The sequence below is a fragment of the Toxorhynchites rutilus genome, chromosome 2 (genome assembly GCF_029784135.1).
Source record: "Toxorhynchites rutilus septentrionalis strain SRP chromosome 2, ASM2978413v1, whole genome shotgun sequence".
NCBI lineage: Eukaryota > Metazoa > Arthropoda > Insecta > Diptera > Culicidae > Toxorhynchites > Toxorhynchites rutilus.
Genome location: NC_073745.1, coordinates 234,366,969 through 234,389,629, shown reverse-complemented (window position 1 = coordinate 234,389,629; position 22,661 = coordinate 234,366,969). Strand labels below are relative to the sequence as shown.

The 22,661-nt window shown below is 40.6% G+C and overlaps 1 protein-coding gene across 1 annotated transcript in view; it reads right to left on the bottom strand.

Annotated features, from left to right (window-relative positions):
* Window positions 1-745: 745 nt before the first annotated feature.
* Window positions 746-22,661, bottom strand: part of LOC129766733 (octapeptide-repeat protein T2-like) — a gene marked incomplete at its 3' end in the record, with an annotated part of 22,939 nt that continues 1,023 nt past the window's right edge. The window contains exon 2 of the mRNA XM_055767333.1: window positions 746-1,800. Coding sequence (XP_055623308.1) covers window positions 746-1,800 — 1,055 coding nt within the window. The remainder of the gene's footprint in view (window positions 1,801-22,661) is intronic.

Sequence of the window (22,661 nt, the reverse complement as noted above, 5' to 3'; positions counted from 1 at the left end):
GTGGTTTAACATATGTTTATCTGATTTTTTCCGGTGATTTCACCTTGATTATGTGCGTGCGGGTATTGCTGGAAGTGTGTTTTTAGTTGTTACCTTTTTACCAGGCAATGCGGATTGTTTTGTTTGCCATGCGGTTGATTTATCGCAGCAATTGAATGGCAATAATTCACCGATTTTTTTTGTTGATTTCAGCCCCATATCGATTCCTTTCATTGGGTTTTGAAATTCATAACCTCTATGCTCGTCAAATGAATTACATCTGCGCTTACGCGCTGTCGATAGTATCTACATTTTGAACCATTTGCCTAGTAAGTTGAAACAACAATGAATAACACATCCTCTCATCGATTCCCGGGAAATCTAGAAGTGTTGTGAAAATAAAAGTGTCGTTCCAATGCACTTGATGAAAAATAAAGCTGCCTAGAATTTTCGTAATGTATTTGATTTTAAAGAATGTTAGCTTTCAAACATTCTTCAAAAGTTTACTTTTATTGTGGTTCTGGCTGGCTTGCTGAATACAACCATTGTTTATTGTTTATTGGATATTATAGGCTGTAAGCCCGTCACCCTTCTTTGAATGAACATAGAAACAGAAAAATCTCAATTTACACGTAAAAAATAATCTAAATTTTCATCGAATTTCTTCTGTTGTCATACTCACAGTTGTCGGTTCGTACTGTGTGTAGATTCTGTATCTAAGGAGTGGAATAACACGTTAAGCCCCGATTTTTGCTTGCTCCCGTTCCCGTTCCTGTTCCCGTTCCCGTTCCCGTTCCCGTTCCTGTTCCCGTTCCCGTTCCCGTTCCCGTTCCCGTTCCCGTTCCCGTTCCCGTTCCCGTTCCCGTTCCCGTTCCCGTTCCCGTTCCCGTTCCCGTTCCCGTTCCCGTTCCCGTTCCCGTTCCCGTTCCCGTTCCCGTTCCCGTTCCCGTTCCCGTTCCCGTTCCCGTTCCCGTTCCCGTTCCCGTTCCCGTTCCCGTTCCCGTTCCCGTTCCCGTTCCCGTTCCCGTTCCCGTTCCCGTTCCCGTTCCCGTTCCCGTTCCCGTTCCCGTTCCCGTTCCCGTTCCCGTTCCCGTTCCCGTTCCCGTTCCCGTTCCCGTTCCCGTTCCCGTTCCCGTTCCCGTTCCCGTTCCCGTTCCCGTTCCCGTTCCCGTTCCCGTTCCCGTTCCCGTTCCCGTTCCCGTTCCCGTTCCCGTTCCCGTTCCCGTTCCCGTTCCCGTTCCCGTTCCCGTTCCCGTTCCCGTTCCCGTTCCCGTTCCCGTTCCCGTTCCCGTTCCCGTTCCCGTTCCCGTTCCCGTTCCCGTTCCCGTTCCCGTTCCCGTTCCCGTTCCCGTTCCCGTTCCCGTTCCCGTTCCCGTTCCCGTTCCCGTTCCCGTTCCCGTTCCCGTTCCCGTTCCCGTTCCCGTTCCCGTTCCCGTTCCCGTTCCCGTTCCCGTTCCCGTTCCCGTTCCCGTTCCCGTTCCCGTTCCCGTTCCCGTTCCCGTTCCCGTTCCCGTTCCCGTTCCCGTTCCCGTTCCCGTTCCCGTTCCCGTTCCCGTTCCCGTTCCCGTTCCCGTTCCCGTTCCCGTTCCCGTTCCCATTCCCGTTCCCGTTCCCGTTCCCGTTCCCGTTCCCGTTCCCGTTCCCGTTCCCGTTCCCGTTCCCGTTCCCGTTCCCGTTCCCGTTCCCGTTCCCGTTCCCGTTCCCGTTCCCGTTCCTGTTCCGGTTCCGGTTCTAGTTCCCGTTCCGGTTCCGGTTCTAGTTCCCGTTCCCGTTCCCGTTCCCGTTCCGGTTCCGGTTCTAGTTCCCGTTCCGGTTCCGGTTCTAGTTCCCGTTCCCGTTCCCGTTCCCGTTCCCGTTCCCGTTCCCGTTCCCGTTCCCGTTCCCGTTCCCGTTCCGGTTCCGGTTCTAGTTCCAGTTCCAGTGTATAGAATCGGAAATTCTCTAAGATTTGTTTGATATGCTATACATTACAATTCGCTTATCTCTAAACAGTTTTAATTCATGAAAACTGGAAAAACTTCCTATTTTCCCATACATTTGTTCTACCGATTTGTGTGCTAACCCTACCCATATTTCGAATGCTTATAACTCGAACATTTCTTAACAGATCGGAAAGATGTTTGTATCAAGTGATAGAAAATTTTTCTACGCGTCTATCACAATTAATGAAATGTTATTTTTCATAAGATGAAGAATTGAATAACTGTAAAATGTCAAGCGTTATCTAAACACAGTAACTGCCCAGTTTTTATTGGCCCGATTTACGGTTTCCCCAACACAGACTTCAAAATCGATGTACCTGTGTTGATCCGCTTTGCAAAAATACATGCAAGTCGGGGGTGTTTTTGTTCTAACCGAGCTGTGTTTCCCTAACACGGACTTCAAAATCAATGTGCCCTGGGGGAATTCGCTTCGCCAAAACATGCAAGTCGGGGGTAATTTTTGGTGTTGAGTACTTTTGTACTCGCTTAGTACTGAGAAGCCTGGGAAAATCGTCATTTCAGATACTAGAGGTGAATGAACTATAGCGGTTCGAGAACTACGTAAACATGAGATGTGCAATAATTTAAGAGGGAAATGTAAAATACAATGAGCGTTTGACAATTTTTCCGTTCAAATATTTTGGTAGTCCTAGGCATCATATCAAACGTAAAAGGACGTTCATCAAATTGATTTGTAACGAAGAACATAATCTATTACAAAAATTTCGATGCATTCTGAAATAATATTCGAAGTGAAAAACAAGTAGACTCCATAATATAATTTCGTAGTTCTACGTCGAAAATATCCGGTCGTGTCCTAGATACAACCTCTCACAATTTTTTGATCCTCCGAAATTCCTGTCGTCTAGACCGCTAGGCGACGTTGTGCATGCTTATGCAATATACAAATAAAAACATTAAAGTTAATTTTCAAACAAAACGAATTTATTTACGTTGCTGAATGACAAATGGCACTTCATCCGCTTCATCGAACTTTCTTCTAAACATGCGCAAATAATCTCAATTCGCCCAAAGCCAGGCGCGTCGCCGACGAGCTGAAAGACTTAACGAATGAGCAGAACTATTTATTGAAATGCTTCAGATCACACATGCTTGGATAGCTGAATCTCAATCATGCTATTGTGATCAATCTAGATAAAAGATCAGCTGGAAAGCACGTCAATGATTCGAATTAACATTTATGAATATCTGGTTACAGACGAAACGAACAAGAAAGTGCGCTCCTGGAGATTTTTATGTGTATTTTGCGATATTGTGAGCTGTGCCAACAATTCATGGTCGACATGTACGCGAGGATAAAGAGCGATCGATTGCGATTCCTACGACTCAATCTACGGAAGCGACGTGATGAAGAATAAATTCATTTGTGAGACGCTAACATGAGCAACACCAACACAGTCTTTACTATTGCCTGGATAAAACTTAATGCATTGTCATGAAAATCGTTAGTGTAATTGGCTTGGAGGATCAATATACTGATCAACTTTTTAACCGCATTCTGAAATACGATCGAGTCAGAATAAACCGAACACATCGCTTTTTGACATAGGACTATGTCTTTGATTTCTACATAGGGGGGTAACTCTACGAATAATGTAACGATTCATTAAGAGTTTTCAAACGCATATTACTCAAAATCGTTATTGCGATATACGTTGTGTTGTATACCATAAGACAGGAAATTTATCCAGCATTTTTTTTTGCTTAAGACATGGACAGTGAAACTAGTAAAAGAAAAAAACATTTTGACGATTGAAATGGGAATGTTTTTTTCGATTTTACTAGTCACTCGTTTTCCCTTACAACGCAACGAGCATTCTTTTTGCCTACATTTCGGTATTAGCTAACAATGTGATTAAAGGGTGTGTCACATCAAATTGCATCACGGAAAAAACGCTGTAGAAATTCGCCCAGTAGATCGATCCTTTTGAAAATTTTAGACAGTAAAATAAAAACTATTAAACAACTTTTGGCATTTTCTTTTTATTCATACTTCGAGCCCAAGCCCGTTCGTACCTTCCTCTTTACCCCGTCCATAAGGTTCTGTACAACGTCAGGTTGTAGTTTTTTTTGAACAGAAATCCATTTTCTCTTGAAGTCCGCCTCCGATTTGACAACTTTTGGGTTCTTCCGGAGGGCCTGCTTCATAATCGCCCAATATTTCTCTATTGGGCGATGCTCCGGCGCGTTGGGCGGGTTCATTTCCTCTGGCACGAAGGTGACCCCGTTGGCTTCGTACCACTCCAACACGTCCTTTGAATAGTGGCACGAAGCGAGATCCGGCCAGAAGATGGTCGGGCCCTCGTGCTGCTTCAGTAGTGGTAGTAAGCGCTTCTGTAGGCACTCCTTAAGGTAAACCTGCCCGTTTACCGTGCCGGTCATCACGAAGGGGGCGCTCCGCTTTCCGCAAGAGCAGATCGCTTTCCACACCATGTACTTTTTGGCAAACTTGGATAGTTTCTGCTTGCGAATCTCCTCCGGAACGCTGAATTTGTCCTCTGCGGAGAAGAACAACAGGCCCGGCAGCTGACGAAAGTCCGCTTTGACGTAGGTTTCGTCGTCCATTACCAGGCAATGCGGCTTCGTCAGCATTTCGGTGTACAGCTTCCGGGCTCGCGTCTTCCCCACCATGTTTTGCCTTTCGTCGCGGTTAGGAGCCTTCTGAACCTTGTATGTACGCAGGCCCTCCCGCTGCTTGGTCCGCTGGACGAATGAACTTGACAAATTCAGCTTATTGGCGACATCCCGGACCGAACTTCTCGGATCACGTCTAAACTGCTTAACTACGCGCTTGTGATCTTTTTCACTGACGGAGCATCCATTTTTGCCGTTTTTCACCTTCCGGTCGATGGTTAGGTTCTCGAAGTATCGTTTTAGTACTCTGCTGACCGTGGATTGGACGATTCCCAGCATCTTACCGATGTCCCGATGTGACAACTCCGGATTCTCGAAATGAGTGCATAGGATTAATTCACGTCGCTCTTTTTCGATCGACGACATTTTTCCAAATTTACGAAAAATTGACAGTGAAGCATGGCCAAAGTGATCTGTACACTCTTATCTGATTATAAGCGAAAGCTGAAGATATAATTCCTAAAAATTAAATTTCTACAACGTTTTTTCCGTGATGCAATTTGTTGTGACACACCCTTTAGATGCGTATCAATGAGTACATATGAGGTGGAGCAGTAGACAGAGTAAATTTTTGATTGGTAAACAAAATATGGTGTCGTCGTTATTTGCATTCAATATGGAATGAATGATGTCATGAGCCAAAATGCTCATGAAATTTGTTTTTTTTTTAATTCGTTTATTTTTACAGGCTCAGTTACGTAAGTTTAATGGAGCCGAATTCTTAAATATGTTTTTAAAACTATATATATACAAAATAATTTTCTTAAATCTATGGTTAGTAATGTGGGAAACCGATTACTCGCGGTGGACTCGAGTTTAGAAGGGTGACATAATTTTTCAGGAAAAGGATGGGATATAAGGAAATTATTACAATGTTGGTAATCACACACACTCAATTCTTAAATCTATTCGTATATCTATTGTGAATTTACATTTCAACTTGTTCTCCTGATTAAAGCAAGGGGACCAATTACTCGTAAAGGAAGAAAAGCAGGGTATAAGGATATAAGGATAATCACACACGAACATCGATAGCTTTAAGGAAAACATATATTTGGGACATGTAATCAAGGTCTAACCGAGCCAACACATCTCTCACCGGCACATTGGGCTGCCTGCCTCTAGCCCGAAGGGAGTTTTCTAAATTCGATCTGGCAACAAGATACACCTCACACGACCAAACAACGTGTTCGATGTCGTGGTAACCTCGGCCACAAATGCAGAGATTGCTACCGGCCAGATTGAAACGAAAGAGTAACGCGTCTAACGAACAGTGATTGGACATGAGTCGGGAGAAGGTGCGAATAAAGTCCCGACTCAAGTCCAGACTTTTGAACCATGGTTTGAGGCTAACCTTAGGGATAATCGAGTGAAACCACCGGCCCAATTCATCTTCGTTCCACTTACGTTGCCAGTTTGCGATGGTATTTTTACGGACTAAAGAATAAAATTCATTGAAGGCGATTTGACGCTGATAAATGTCGCCTTCAATTGCACCAACCTTTGCTAATGAGTCAGCCCTCTCATTACCCGGAATGGAGCAATGTGAAGGGACCCAGATAAAGGTAATGACATAACAGCGTCTGGATAAAGCACTCAAAATTTCTCGTATTCTCTCAAGGAAGTACGGCGAGTGCTTTTCCGGCCTCACTGACGGATAGCTTCGACAGAGCTAAGACTATCCGTTACAATGTAATAGTGTTCAACAGGTCGTGAGGCGACGCTGTCCAGCGCCCAGTATATTGCTGCCAATTCAGCAATATACACTGAGCAAGGATTCTGAAGACTGTGGGAGGTGCTAAAAAGTTCGTTGAACACTCCAAATCCTGTGGACTCGTTTATAGTGGACCCATCAGTAAAGTACATATTATCACAATTGATACGCCCATACTTTGCATTGAAGATCGTAGGAACTATCCCCGATAGAAGATAATCTGGAATATCATGGATTTTCTTCTTCATGAACAGATCGAAATGCACAGAGGAATTGATGTAGTCAGGAAAACAAACACGGTTGGGAATATACGAAGAAGGATCAACCTGCATGGAGATGAATTCGTGATATGAACTAATGAATCCGGAGCGAAAATTCAGCTCGATCAGCTGCTCAAAATTCCCGATCACCAATGGGTTCATAACCTTACACCGGATGAGGAACCGAAGAGATAATAAATTGAAGCGATCTTTTAGTGGGAGTACGCCTGCCAAAACCTCGAGGCTCATGGTATGTGTTGAGGGCATACATCCCAACGCAATACGGAGACAAAGATACTGAATTCGCTCGAGTTTAATGAGGTGTGTTTTGGCAGCTGATTGAAAACAGAAACTGCCTTATCCATCACTGAGAGAATAGTTGTTCGATACAACATTATAAGATCTTCGGAATTGGCTCCACACCAGGTGCCGGTAATTGTACGGAGAAAGTTTATTCTTTGTTGGCATTTTTTACTCAGATACCTAATATGGACCCCCCCCCCAAGTACATTTGGAGTCGAATCAGACCCCAAGATACTTGAATGACATAGCATGAGTGATCGGTTTACCCAAAAGTTGAAGCTTTGGTTTTGCTGGTTTATGCTTCCGAGAAAAAACCACCATCTCTGTTTTCTCCGTGGAGAATTCGATCCCTAGCCCAATGGCCCAGGTTGAAAAATTGTAAGGGTTCTTGCAGGTCGGATTCGTTTGATCCTACGACAGACACCACTCCATCATCTGCAAGTTGTCTTAGGCTGCAATTTTGTGTAAGGCAATTGTCGATGTCGCTTACATAGAAGTTGTACAAAAGGGGACTTAAACATGAGCCCTGGGGGAGGCCCATGTAAGAGAACCGACTTACTGCCGAATCTTCGTGAGAAAAGTTCAAATGCTTCTCACAAAGCAAGTTATATAACATATTATTCAATAGAGGCGGCAGACCCCGAGAGTGTAATTTGTCTGTCAAAACCTCTATTGAAACAGAATCAAAGGCCCCCTTTATGTCCAAGAATACTGAAGCCATTTGTTTTTTTTCGGCGTAAGCCATTTGAATTTCTGAAGAAAGCAACGCAAGACAATCATTCGTCCCCTTGCCCCTGCGGAACCCATATTGTGTATCTGAGAGTAGGCCATTCGTTTCAACCCATTGATCAAGGCGAAACAAGATCATTTTCTCCAACAATTTCCGTATACAAGACAGCATTGCTATTGGGCGGTACGAATTGAAGTCGGACGCGGGTTTTCCGGGTTTTTGAATAGCTATAACTCGTACTTGTCTCCACTCATCTGGAACAATATTATGCTCCAGAAACTGATTGAATAAATTCAACAAGCGATGTTTCGCCACATCAGGCAGGTTTTTCAGCAAGTTGAAATTAATTCGATCCGATCCCGGAGCAGAATTGTTACAAGAAAGGAGAGCAAGAGAGAATTCTACCATCGAAAACTCGGAATCAAGATCGCACCTATCTTGTGGTATATCTCGAACAATTTTTTGCACAGGAGCGGAATCAGGACAAACCTTCCGTGCAAAATTAAAAATCCATCGATGTGAATATTCTTCGCTTTCATTCGTTGAAGAGCGATTTCTCATGTTTCGAGCCACTTTCCATAATTATTTCATTGACGTTTCTCGTGACAAACCTCCCACGAAATTTCGCCAATAAGCACGTTTTTTCCCTTTGATCAAATTTTTGAACTGGTTCTAAAGGGATAAATACGTTTGAAAATTTTCAGGGGTTCCACTTTTCCGAAAAGCTTTAAATGCATTCGATTTTTCTACAAAAAGCTTGGAACATTGGCTATCCCACCATGGATTGGGAGGCCTTCGACGAATAGTGGAACCTGGGATGGGTTTCGTTTGAGCGCGAACCGCGCTGTCATAGATCAAACGAGAAAGAAAGTTATACTCCTCCAATGGAGGTAAACCATCTCTGGAATTGATGGCTAGAGCAATCGCGTCCGTATATTTTTTTCCAGTCAATGTGTCTTGTGAGGTCATATGCCATGTTTATAGATTCAGAAGAATTCGACCCAATGGTGATGGAAATTTTGATTGGCAAGTGATCACTACCGTTGGGGTCCTGGATTACATTCCACATGCAATCTAACGATAGTGAATTCGAGCAAAGCGAGAGGTCAAGAGCACTTGGGTTAGCAGGAGGTTTAGGTACACGTGTTGTTTCCCCAGTATTCAAAACGGTCATATTGAAGCTGTTACAAAGGTCATATATCAACAATGAACGATTGTCGTCGTACTGTTCCCCCAGGCAGTTCCGTGAGAGTTGAAGTCTCCCAAGATCAATCGTGGCTCAGGAAGAAGTGAGCACATGTCTACAAGTTGCTTGCGGCTAACCGCAGCTCTCGGAGGCCAATACAAGCTGACAATACAGAGGTCTTTGCCTCTGATGTTTGCATGACAAGCAACAGCTTCGATCCCTCCAATAGGTGGAAGGTCAATTCGAAAAAATGAGTGGCACTTATTGATCCCCAATAGTACCCCTCCGTATCTGTCATCACGGTCTAAGCGTATAATATTAAAATCGTGGAAAGAGAGAGATCATTTTGAGAAGAGAGCCATGTTTCGGACAGAGCAAAAACATCACAATTGAACTTATGAATCAAAAATTTGAATGTATCCAATTTAGGGATAAGACAACGACAATTCCACTGTAAAACAGTGATATCTCCGACCTCTCTATTTGAATTAGACATCAAGAGAGATAATCATTGCAAGGAGGGGCCATGTTTGCATCAATTGCTGTAAAATTGTCTTTAATACTGGAAGCATTGAGATGACAATGGTTCTGATGGAGTCGGAAACATTAAAACACTTGAAGATTTGATCCAAAAGGTCAGACAACTTTATAAATCCCGATTGGGAAGTTGAGCTGGACGGAAAAACAGGGACAGTTGGGGTTTTTGATGTCCCCTCGAGTGCTGGGTCGTTCGAGGGTGAACTATTCCCACGGAAGCCAGGAGGAATCTGATTTTGCTTGTCCGCTGCACTCGATTTTTTAGGCAAACTAACAGGGGGTATCGCCGGGGGAACTTGTTCTTGAAATTTGGGAGTGGTCACATTTTTGCGCCGGGGATTCCCTTTGAAAATAAACGGTGTGCCCCCGCTAGCTGTGTCCGCTTCCATTTCATCAACTGGCAACGTAGAGAAAACATTGTGTGTGGAGATTGTTTGTTGTTGTTGTTGGGCCAGTGGAGAAGCGCCCTTTAAAATTTCCGCAAAAGTGCGCTTCGAGCGTTCCACTAAAGAGCGCTTCTGTTTTTCCCAGCGACTCTTGTAAGTTTCACAAGCTGAGAGCTCATGTGGAGATCCCCCGCAATATGGACATTTATGCTCAGTCGACTGCAGGATTTCCCCTCATGTTGCTCTCCGCAAGTGGCACAGCGCTCCTTGTTGGCACAATAAGCTGAAGTGTGACCAACTGACTTGCATTTTTGGCAAGTCATGGGCTTTGGCACGAAGATTCGCAAAGGCAGCCTCAATTTATCCACCATGACGTAGTCAGGGAGGGCGGAACCAGCAAAAGTTACTCGAAACGAGTTGGACGGCGTGAATTTAGTCTCTCCCCCTTCTTGGGAGACTTTCCCTAGTTGGCGGCAGTCCAAGATTTTAACACTCACCAAAGGGAGTCTTTTAAATTTTCCAAATCCTTCTTTTATCATTTTACACGTCAGACCCGTTTCAGTTACCACCCCCGAGATTTCTACGTCATGGGACGGCACGTAGACACGATACTCCAGGGTGAACCTCTGGTCGATCACAATATCGTTTGCATGTTTCCGATCACCCACAATAACACGCAGTTTGTTCGGTCTAACTTTCAAAACTTCGATCACGGAGGAGTATCTTGTCAGATCTTTCGTGATCTGAATAACATTCAGCGCTTTTCCGTTTGGTTTGGGCCGGAAAAAAACAACCCAGGGACCAGTTCCAGGTGCATCTTCTGGATAAACCTTGACCCGAGGAGAGGACACAACAGAAAGGGAAGACGAGGAGGAGGTTTGCGCGGGAACGGTGTCGTTAGAAGGGGGAGAGGAAGTGGATGTTTGAGGGGGATCGGAGACAACAGATGAGGAATGCGAGGTCGAAGGTTAAGTGGAAACAGGAGGATGAAGCGATTGAGAGGAGAGATTTGCGGATTTCTTGGAGGGGGCTTTTTAGTGCTGGTTGAATCTTCTTCAGAAGATACATCTTCTGTTACGCGTTTTAGCGACTTTCCGGCCCCTTTATGGGCAACCGAGGGAATCTCATTATTTTCATTGTAAGAGATCTCCATACTTGGAGATCCCTCTCTATTTGCCATAGTCGGCAATTATATGAAATATTATTATTATATTTTATTGAAATCTTGTTTCTATCAAATCTTAAAATATATTTATTTCTAAAAATACCTAATTGCACACACCGGTGCTGCTGTACTCAGTGATCACCCGATCGCGTGCTGTGTGCTCGGCACAAACGAGATAGTGTATCACTCACCACCAAGGAGTAGTCTGGAACGCTTCTTCACACTAATGAACGTTGGGTCACACCAATACCAATTAGTGTGCGATTGACCATCGATGCCCGTAATGGCGCTGGTTCGACGAAAATCGAAAGCCAGCCACTTTGCCTGCCTTTTAGGCTAACTTTTCTTCTCTCACTGATGTTCCACGGTGAGATAGATGCGCGGCGAAAAAAAAAACCCAGGGCGGGGAAAAAACTAACGGTACTCGATATTCGTGGTACTCGATTACGGTAACGGGATAGAGAGCACTTACGTCCGATTACTTGGCGTTGTCGACGATGAATCGATGAAATTTGTAACCGATTGTTTTTTAATAGATGATCATTGTATTGCGACTTACTTCCATCATTTAAGGAGCATAAACGTCCAGAACACAGTCGTATTCTTAGTCGTCGGAAATAGCAGAATTTTCAATGAAATGTTACTTAATTGTAAACTATTTTTCTCAAATCACATGCACCGGTACTGGTAGCCTTCAAATTATCATCATATCGCGAAAATACCGAAAATTCGTTTCTATGAAGGTGAGAGAGCGAGAATGACACACAAAAATAAGGCTTTTATTCATCTTTTTCGACACCATTTCACGAATATCCACTGCACACTGTCACATTATACACAAATTACGTTCTTGATGAACGGGAGGGAGTTTTAAAAAAAAGGAAAGAAAAGGTTTACAAAAGATTGCGACTTACCAGTTTGAGCTTCTGACAAAAAGTGATTTATTCCAATTAATATTTCCCTATCGTTGCCCTACTAGCTACCAGTTCTCAGCTATTTGCTGCGTCCGCGGGTTCTCGAGTTACTTTTGCCCCCGTCCGTTGTGATGACACCGGTCGTTTATGTCGTTCGCCGAGACTAGGCTTCCGATTTCGATGACACCGTCAGCGCCCGTTCTAGCGCGTGTAAAGATGAAGCCACCGCTTGTTGTTGTTGTTGCAGCTCGTTCAGTTCTAGGTTGATGCTCTCAGCTGTGACCTTGACTCACATATTCAGTGGAAATTCCAAGAAAAGATCTGTTTTTAATTGATAAGAAACTTGCTGAAAAAAAAGCGTCCTCACATGGATGTGGAAGGCAATTGAACGTAAACACAAATATTGACCTTACAATGTGGAAAGTAGCTATGGTAGCGCATGCTATCACGCACACTACGCTCCCAAATTCTGCCATCTGCTCCACCTAATAATCCTGATCATGGGATGCGTATTATGAATTATTCTTTATTTGCCGATACAGCGCGGACTCGATTATATTCAGTTTCTGATTTCTTTTCACTGTATGTAATCGAATCCTGTATATAATCGAGTCAAAAAAAAATTTATTCGTTTTTTTTTGCATGTATTTTTCGTTTTTTGAATATAAAAGAGGAATTTGATTTTTTTTTCTCACATGATAAAAATTAATTTATCCAAATTCCCTCAGGAAGTGATAGACGATCATATTTGATGAAAAAATCCTCCTACGCATTTGTTCGAATTTCAATAATGACAGAGTTATTGAACTTTTTTTTTGTTCGGACTTTGTTGCCTCTAACTGGCTCTACATTATAAAGTACGCTACGGAATACGATTCTGTTACTTTCATTTGATAGACGAGGATATTTAGTACAGGATATAGTAATGATTTTGAAGATGATACTGGATGATTTCACTCTGTAGTCCCCAAAGATTTGACGAGAGCCTGGCTAAAAAGGTTAAACGTTGATAGAGCTTTTATTAGATTGTTGTTGTCCAATCAATTCGTGCTCGATTCATGTTTTATCATATATGTCTTGCTACTAACAATTTATGTAATTGTGGTCTAGGATGAAATTATATCGAGCATGTAATTAATGAATTTAACTAGCTGCTGATTTAGAAGTTCGAAAGGGTATACTCACGCATATTTTTCAGAGCTTCAATTTGATTTATCAAAAAAGAAAAAAATACAGATTATGGACAATGAAAAAACTCAATTCAAATGCGATTATTACACACAATCACAGTCCTATGTCAAGATCCCGTCCGTGCCACTAGGCCCAGACACATCCACTTTCTTGATTCTGTAATCCGTTGGATTCAAGCCCAGTCGCGTTGTAATAATGTGGTAATCTTGTCACGTAATTCGACATTGAGTTTTTGAGTTTTGCTGAGCATTGAGTAATAATGATAACGGATTTTTGCGTAGAATGCAACTTTGTAAACGAAAAATATAAATGGATATTAGCCATACCGTTAACCGTTTCAAATATGTATTATATGTAACAAAGTAACACATCTCCTGCATGTGGGTAAAAATCTAGAACAAAAATTGTGTCTGATAATGTTTTGAATTTATTGATAACGGAAATTCAAGTAAAAAATATGGGAAATAGTTGAATTAGGGTCAGGATTATTTCTTCTAAATGTTTAAAAATTATCGAGTAATAATTTTCACTTGATATTTATAATTTAAAACTGCTTTCGGGTCTGCTAATCTGATAGGGAATAAATTGCTTCATAAGGAAAGGTTTTGCATAGAATGCAAAAGTCGATTTCGACCGGATCGTGAAATTCGTTCGACTTTCAAAACCAATTGGATTCCGGAATATGGGTTACTATTCGATATAGTTGACTCTTGATTTTATTTATTTCATTTTTATATTTTAGGACAAAAATGTATTATTTTATTTCAATTTACATTTTACTCAACATATTAACACTTCTCATCGAACATGACAGTTACGTAAATGAAATACATTGAAAAAAAAACCTGGTTCGAATGGTTTTTTATTGTTGTTCATTGCTATCAGCCATCGCCAAATATTAGTTTGATCTTCATCAAAGAAAGGATAAAAAACATAAAACCAGTCAAACACATTCAAAATATTTACTAGAAATTTACTATGCCGAGTCAGCTAGTTACTGAGGAAAAATGCAGTCAACTACTGAACGGTAACACAAATATAATTACACTATTTTTCCGCCAAGTAGATTGAGACGCTATTCAACCAATCCATCGTTCAATCCACGTGCTTCAAATATCACATAGTCTTGTTTGATCTTAAACGCACATAGATAATGCGCAGTGAGGTACATCCTTCCAATTTGTCTTATTGCATAAGTTTAATTTAGTTTAGCTCTCCTAGTTGTGGCTTTAATTTGCTTGTGACTATATTCAACATGTAATTTTATAAATTTTATCGAGTTTTTACCGTCAATTTAGGAACGAACATTGATTTTTGATTCAACAGAAAAAGTTTTTGTACGATACTATTATTGAAAAATCAAACACAAATCCCACCGGCCTCAAACCTATATCCTCCATTTGCTTCTCTGGATTTGGCCACAAAACACGCACACGAATGCCTCTTCCAGCACACACGATTCGTATGTGATATGTGATGGCGTAAGCAGAAAATCGCCTGCCTAAATTGGCATTTTTCGGCAGAAAAAAGAAGAAAAAAGCACCCGAAGAAGAAAGACATAATCGACAAGGGGGTGAATATCGCCACCCTCTCAATAATAGGGCAACCACACACACTCAGTGAACCCCTCCACCATGCGGCAAAGGTCCTCTCTCGCTGCGAGTAAATGGCATTACGAGGGGGATCGATGATGGTAGGAAGAATATCAAAATGTCGCAAATCGGAATTGAATATCATGCGTCAGTGTGTATGTGTGTGTGTGTGGGTGCGAGTCCAGGGGAAAGAGGTGGAAAGTGGGCCACGTTTGGTATTTTCTGCGTGTGCACAATAACCGGGCGGAGAGTGAAGGTAATCTTTCAAATCGAAGTTCGCAGCGGCAGCAAGTATGGGAAAGGATGAGAGGAGGAATTCCTGCTCCGATAATAAATTGAATACGACCATGTGGAGGCGCATATAGGGAAAATGGTATACCGAACTGTGCACGTTCCGAAGGAAAATCCTTCGTTTATTTCGAAAGAAGGTGGGGAAATGTGTGCGGTGATAAAAAAAGAATTGTCCCAAATCGGCTACAAATAAGCAGGAAAAAATCAAACCAAAAAAAAGAAAAGGGATGATTTCTGTGAACGCTAGCGTTTTTACGACCCAACAAATGATAGCGAAAGCGCGAAAAAATCAAGCAAAAACATTTATTGGAGGCTCATAAATAGGTGCTTGTGCAGGCGTCTGGGAATTTGTTCGAGTTGATTTTTTTATACATCACGAGCAGTCGTAAAATTACCTGAAATGTTTACCGATGAGCGATTAAACCGTTAGTGTAATTTCTTGGGAGAAACGCTCGGTTTAGAGGTTCACTTCACAATGACTACAAACAGCACATTGCATATCAGACAGCTGCCTGCCACAAACGCAATAATCCATCATATTATCGTTGCTGACGTTCCACAATCTCAAGTCATGTTACGCGTTAGTACTGCAATAATGTTGGCGCCACTGAAGAATGTTGGGAGCAATATCTGTTCAACACTGAAACGCACCGGAGCCGACTGCTGTCAGCAAGAAGTCATCATTCATTATTCATGTTTTTGTTTTGAATTTTTGTGTTGCCTAGCGAGACGTGTTGACTGAGAGGTTCTGTAAAAAAATCAATTTTTTCCGCAATGCAAAATCGCCTTGAGATGTTTTTATGTTGTTTTGTGTTTTTTGCTTAAATAATCCTCCTCCTAGTGATAGCGCACATTCTTCGGTCTGGTTATCTTCCGAAACACACTCACAATTCGCGAAGCAAATAGAGACCATGATCCATAATTTTCCTCAACCCCACTCAAGCCACGCTCGTGATCGATTATGATTGGGGTAAACTGATGAAAGCAGCCTATAAATCATTTTATATGAGTATTTTTTCACTGAGTTTTCCCCCCAAACCGCACAGCTGGAAAAACGAACCGAGTCGGATGAAGGAAAAGGAGTACAAAGCATTCAATCGAACCTTGTTAAACGGACTGTATGTTTTATTTCTAATTTTCCCAAATGGATTTTTGCCGAGACACAATTTTTATGTCTTGTTTTTATTCTTATGCTGCCAAGACCGAGTAATGGTTAGAGAGCAGCAATCTTTGTCTTGTGTTCGTTCGATGTGATGGCAAATTATTTGGGTAGCACAGACAGTGCAGAAGTTATTATTACATAATGAATTGCGCCAGTAAGTAGAAAATAGATTTCTTATGGTTATTTACAGAAAACATTGTCGATTCCAAAATATGCTTGAAAATAGAATCTGTGGTAATTTGAGAAGCAAGAAGTGTGTTGCATATTGATTTACATAAAAAATCTACTGCAACTACTTTCGATTCAAGTTTCGATTTATTATTAGTTCAACAAAGTAATTATTCTTTATATTCAGAATACGGTCTGACAACATTTGGTCAAACCTAAGCTTATACTGGAACGGTTGAAACAAAAAAAAATTGCGTCGTGGAAAATATGCAATGCCGCAAATCATTGATGTTGATATCTTTGAATAGATTCCAATTTCAATAGATATTGTACACATCATAATTTGCATGAAAGTCTTTTTCTGATGGAAGTATATGATCGGATAGAGACATTTCCACTATTGATAATCCTTTGTTCCAGTCTCTATTTATACCTGCTAACAGGAAAGATTTTCGTTAATAGCGCACAATCTTCACATGTGTATATAGTAACATAAAGGCTCGTTTTAAAAAATAAGTTCAATCCTTAAACAGTATATTTATCATATTTTATCAATTTCTTATAAAATATATTTGTTTAAAATTAATTTCAAAAAGCTGGCTTCTAAATTACACAATTACATGAAAAAATCATCTTCACTAAGCTCAAATGCATAGATTTTCGGGCTAGGTTGCATCGAAAACCTGTATATTCCAAACGAAAATCAAAATGACAGATATAGACAACCAGTAAAATATGAGCAAATGAACTTTTGTTCTTCAATATGTTTTGAAATTTATTTTTCCACCCAGTGTCATTTTCATCTTGATTATTCAAGATGCCAGAATTGAATTTCATTTTAGCCAAATGAATATCAGCTGTTGTTTACTTTTAACCTGAGGCAGCTGTGTGCGGTTGGTTTTTATTTACGCCATTGTTACCATCTCGCCAAACAAAATCATGCGCGATTTCTTGCTAAGTTCGATTCATCGCAATCTGGCGTTTCTGTTCTCTAAATGGTCCTGACTAATTGTTTTATTTTTGAATTTTAACTCAAAATTAACACCAGAACGAATATCGTTTCGAGTGTGATGAATATCAATTTGTGCTTTTCATATTCAAAGTATAAATAACAGCGAAGTTATGAACCCCACTCAATACCGCATTCATTCATTATAGCAAATTTGTTCATGCATCAGCGATATGAACAAATTGAACTCGTTTGTTTTTGTCATCAATATAATGAGGGCAGTGTGTTTCAAGCTGAAAAAAAGTCACTTACACTGAAATAAAATCATATTCATTACTCGTGAATATTTGTTGATATTTTAAGACACTGTTACATTCATCACAAAAATTCATCATATAGTTGGAGAAATCAGGGTAAAACCGACACCCTAAGGATTTCCACAGATTCCCAAATTTACCATGTGTCTTCGGGTTCAAATCGTTACAGAACCTTTCTTCAACTGTCTATGAACCATTCTACAGTATCTGTTGATCACTTTTTGAGTAGTAGTATAATTTTGTTAGAATACAAAAATTGATGTTTTCAGGTGAAATAAATGGGAGTGCGGGTGAGATCGACACCCTGTCGGGTAAAACCGACACCTTTTGAAGAAAAGAATGAAAACTTGTTACAATGATTTCAAATTATTAAGAGGTTATGGTATATAGATAACCTCTTAATAACCCCCTTTAAGATCCCAACTGAGGTGAACATTCACGTGAAATATGCCGATGAACGTTGAACGAAGGGATGCCATGAGCTCTGCCAGGGTTTTTTGTTGACATGCCCGATTCAACGATGGCTTTGGCTGTTTTATCAGTTCAGCTCAGTCGTTTTGTTATTCGAGTATAAACACGAGTCGTCTACAAAAAGTAAGAACGGTTTTTTTTGAATTGAGCTCATAAAAGTATCAAATTTTTCAAAATTTTCCGACTTAAACACTTAACTTCCACGAGCGAAATTTTACATGGACTGTCTCCTGTTTGCTAACCAGTTCTGTTTTGTTATTTGTTTTGCCAGCAAAGCGACTTCCGCAAAAAATTTACCCGAATGCTAGAAATACCCGAATGCAACAAATACCCGGATGCGACACTTACCCGAATAGAATGTTTACCCGAATGAGAAGGAAAGATTCCGACAAATCAGATTATGAGTTTCGTCGAATCTCCCGTTGATAAATAAGATTAAATCAAAACAACATGAAAAAATAATCAAAAATATGAAGTGAAATGAGAAAATTTGAAAATGATTTTGAATACTTCGCGGTGTCAGTTTTAAAAATTAGTGTAAACACAATTGACATGCCGTCTTCTTTCCTTCTCGTATTGATTTTTAAGGCCATGGGATCATTTAAAAATGAGCATGGGTTATGGAACACTTCGAAAATTAAGCAGGTAATATTAACATAAAAAATATAGCATAAAAATATAAAAATAGCATAAATGCCATGACAATGTGAAAATAATTGAAAAAAACTAGTACTCACGTATTTACCACCGCAGCGCAGTTGTTATCATGAATTTATTATTTCGTGATGAAATTTATTCTGAGATCAACGTAATGGGGGTGAAGTCCCCATTTAACGAGGATGAGGAACCGAGGCGGCACCAAGTCGCCAAGGTAACGCAATCCGAGTCGGCCGCCGACCCGCCGTCGGAAGTGGCGGCCTCTCGCAATCAAAATCTGTGTTCCACCGATTGCCCGGTTTGTTTAAAACATAGGAGACGATCCTTTAGACGGCATACGTTTACCTGGTGCCGTAATGGTCGGCGGCCAACTTCCTCATCCTTGTTAGATGGGGACTTCGCCCCCATTACAGTCATATCAGAACAAAATTTTGTTACTAAAAAATAAATTCATAGTAAAAATTGCACTTCAGTGCCATAATACTTATGTTCCAAAATTGCCAGCTTTCTTTCAAGTGAACGGGCTGCGTCATCCATATAAATAGATAAATTTCATAATACGTTCGAAAATTGCATTCTCTCACTTTTTACAATTTTCCAACGCCGCTAGTTCTCAAATTGCACTACCCACGAAAAATACGAACTTTGAATGAAATGAAAATGAACGTACAAGACAAATATGATCTTTATATAATACTCGTCAGAAATGAATATACAAATACTTCCTCATAATAAAATTTGCGTATTATTCGAATATATCCTTCTTTCGGGTGAGTGGGTTTCGGGTAAATGTGACACAATCCCTACAGGAACGTTTCAGGAACGAACTGAAAGCTGGTTGATAAGGTTATTTGAATTTGCTATTGAATTAGTTAGCAATAAATTGAACCGGTCCACAAGATCATTGAAAAAAAAAATTTTTTTTTGCTTTATTTCTTCCCGACAATGTTACCTACTACACCTACACACATATGTACGTAGAAGTGACATAATACGTTTGTTCCAAAATTGTCGTAGAGTATAGAATATTTTAATACCTTGGACTTTCAACATGATGATTTCACAAAGTTACAGCATATCAAAAATCACATGAAATTTTCGATTTCGCACTCTGTTATTTGTCGAGTGTAGAATTAATTGTTTTATTGGTCGAATATTGGAATGTTGCAAAATTAGTAAATAGTACACAACGTTATAATATATTTTTGGTTACTACGGTGAGTTCTTTTCTCAATTACAATTGAACACTCGAAATTACGATTATTCTGTTTTCGGTTACCCGGTGCTCATCCTAGACGTGTCTAGTAGAGTCGGATTCTAAAGTCAGAACGCAACTGCCTTTCTTCTATTAATTGTTCCTTTATATACCCTCAATTAATATTGGCAATCGATTGGAAACGATTGGAGTGACAAAATTAGTAGAAATGCATAGTCTCCGCACAGAGAGGTACCTGAACGGAGTTCCGAAGGGTTGTGTATAGAGTAGAGAATCCTGTCTACAGCGCCAAAAAAGCGCCAAAAATGTCTCTGCCCAGAGAGGTATCTGAGCAGAGTTCCAGACTAGTAGAGATGGGGATAGACTGGCTACCCGATGTAGTAGAGATGAAATGCTATCGAATATAATCAAGGCGCTTGATGTATACTGATCGGTGGTTTTATTGCGACTGATTTCTGTTCTGAACATTTCATGCCCTTTTATACGATCGGTCCCATAGTCATTCATTGTTTGGATTGTGTCTGAAATGTTAGCTATAACAAAATTACTCATTGTATAGCGGACCCGTTCCCATGCGTTCCAGTCTTTTGATAATTCGCGTGTTATTGTTTCTGTGTTGTGATTGTTCCTGCGTTGTTTTGTTGTGATTCTTGTTTTGTGCTGTGGTAAGTATGATGTGTGATACAATTAATCAACATTCTTTTCAGGTGATTGTTCCTGGTAATCGAGGAAAGAATAAATATATTGATCTACAGTTGTGTTCAAAATAATAGCAGCGCCTAATGCTATTTCTATATTATTATTATTTTTCATGTATGGATGGTTGATGTTATCAACTAATCATATGATTATATAAAAGTGTCATCACCCGTTCAAAACCCATATTGTTTATAGCAATACAATTTCGTTCAGTGTATATTTCAATTGACACTTCCGGCTGAGTCTGTTTCGCGTTGTTCAAAATAATAGCAACGAAAAACGATTTCAAACAAAGTTTGTTTCCATTCGGAGTTTTATACAAGTTTTGCTATTTTGTTAGTCGGTAAGTACAGCACGGACTCGATTATACACAGTTTCTGATTTCTTTTCACTATATGTAATCGAATCCTGTACAGGGTTTTCCATTTCGGGCTTCGGAAAGTATACAGCCCTGCGCTGACAACAGTTTGACATAGCTGTCAACCAAAGCGTCATATCGTTAGTTGAATGTCTGCCATTTCACAATATGGATCGTTTTAGCATCGCAAAACGTGTTAATTTTGTTAAATTATACTATAAAAATGATGAAAAACCGGCAAATGTTTTTCGAGCATTACGGACGGTTTTTGGTCGTCATGGACGGCCTACAGAGCACACAATCGCTAATGTAGTGCGTAAATTCGAACAAACTGGATCCGTAGCGGATATTGTGAAACCTGTGCATCATCGTAATGTGCGTTCGGCCGAAAATATTGCTGCTGTTGCTGCCAGTGTGGAGGATGACCCGAATGTTTCGATTCCACGGCGTGCTCAGCAATTGGGCTTGTCAAACACATCATTGTGGCGAATTTTGCATTTGGACTTGCACCTACATCCATATAAAGTCCAACTGGTACAAAAATTAGAGCATGGTGACCATGGAATGCGTCGGGCATACGTCGATTGGGTGAACGAACAACAGCAGCAAAATGCTGAATTTTCGCATCAAATTTTCTTCAGCGATGAGGCACATTTCGAGCTCGGTGGCTATGTGAATACCCAAAATTTCCGTATCTGGGGCTCAGAAAATCCACACGTGATTGTTGAGAGGCCATTGCATCCGCCAAAAGTCACTGTTTGGTGCGCATTATGGTCTGGTGGAGTCATTGGGCCATATTTCTTTGAAAATGAGGACGGCGAGACGGTAACTGTGAATGGTGAGCGCTATGGCCGCATGTTAACCGATTTTTTTGCCACAAATTGAAGATATGGATACTGATGACATGTGGTTTCAGCAGGACGGCGCCACGTGCCACAAAACACGACCGAACATGGCCATATTGCGAACGAACTTTGAGGGACGCATAATTTCGCGTTTTGGTGATGCCAATTGGCCGTCCAGATCATGCGATTTGAACCCGCTAGACTTTTTTTTGTGGGGTTATGCGAAAGACCGTGTCTATGCCAACTCTCCGCAAACTCTTGAACATTTGAAAGACAACATTCGTGAGGTTATGACCGAGATAGCGCCCATATGTGCCGAAAAGTCATCGAAAATTACCTGTTCCGGATCAAGGTGTGCGAGGAAGCCCTAGGTGGACATTTGAATGATGTTGTATTTCACACATAATGGCATAAACCAAACTTTAATTTGAAATGAAAGTTTCATCGAAATTCGAATTCTAAGTGTGTTTTATTTCAATTTACTTTCGGAATTTAAAGTTGGAAAACCCTGTATATAATCGAATAAAAAAAAAAAAATTTATTCGTTTTTCTTGCATGTATTTTTTTTAATATAAAAGAGGAATTTGATTTTTGATTCATCCCCTTAAAGTCAGAAAATACCTTTCTCACATGAAAAAAAAATTATCCAGATTCTCTCAGAGGGTGATAGACGATCATATTTGATGGAAAAAGTCCTTCTACGCATATGTTCGAATTTCAACAATGACAGAGTTATAGAACTTTTTTTTTTGTTTCGGACTCTGTTGCCTAGAACTGGCTCTACATTACAAAGTACGCTACGGAAGACGATTCTGTTGCTTTCATTTGAAAGATGAGAAAATTTGATACAGGATATAGTAGTGGAACATCTAAATTAATGGATTTTAATAACATTTTGGAAGCGAAAAACTTAAAAGTTTGTAATTGTTAATGT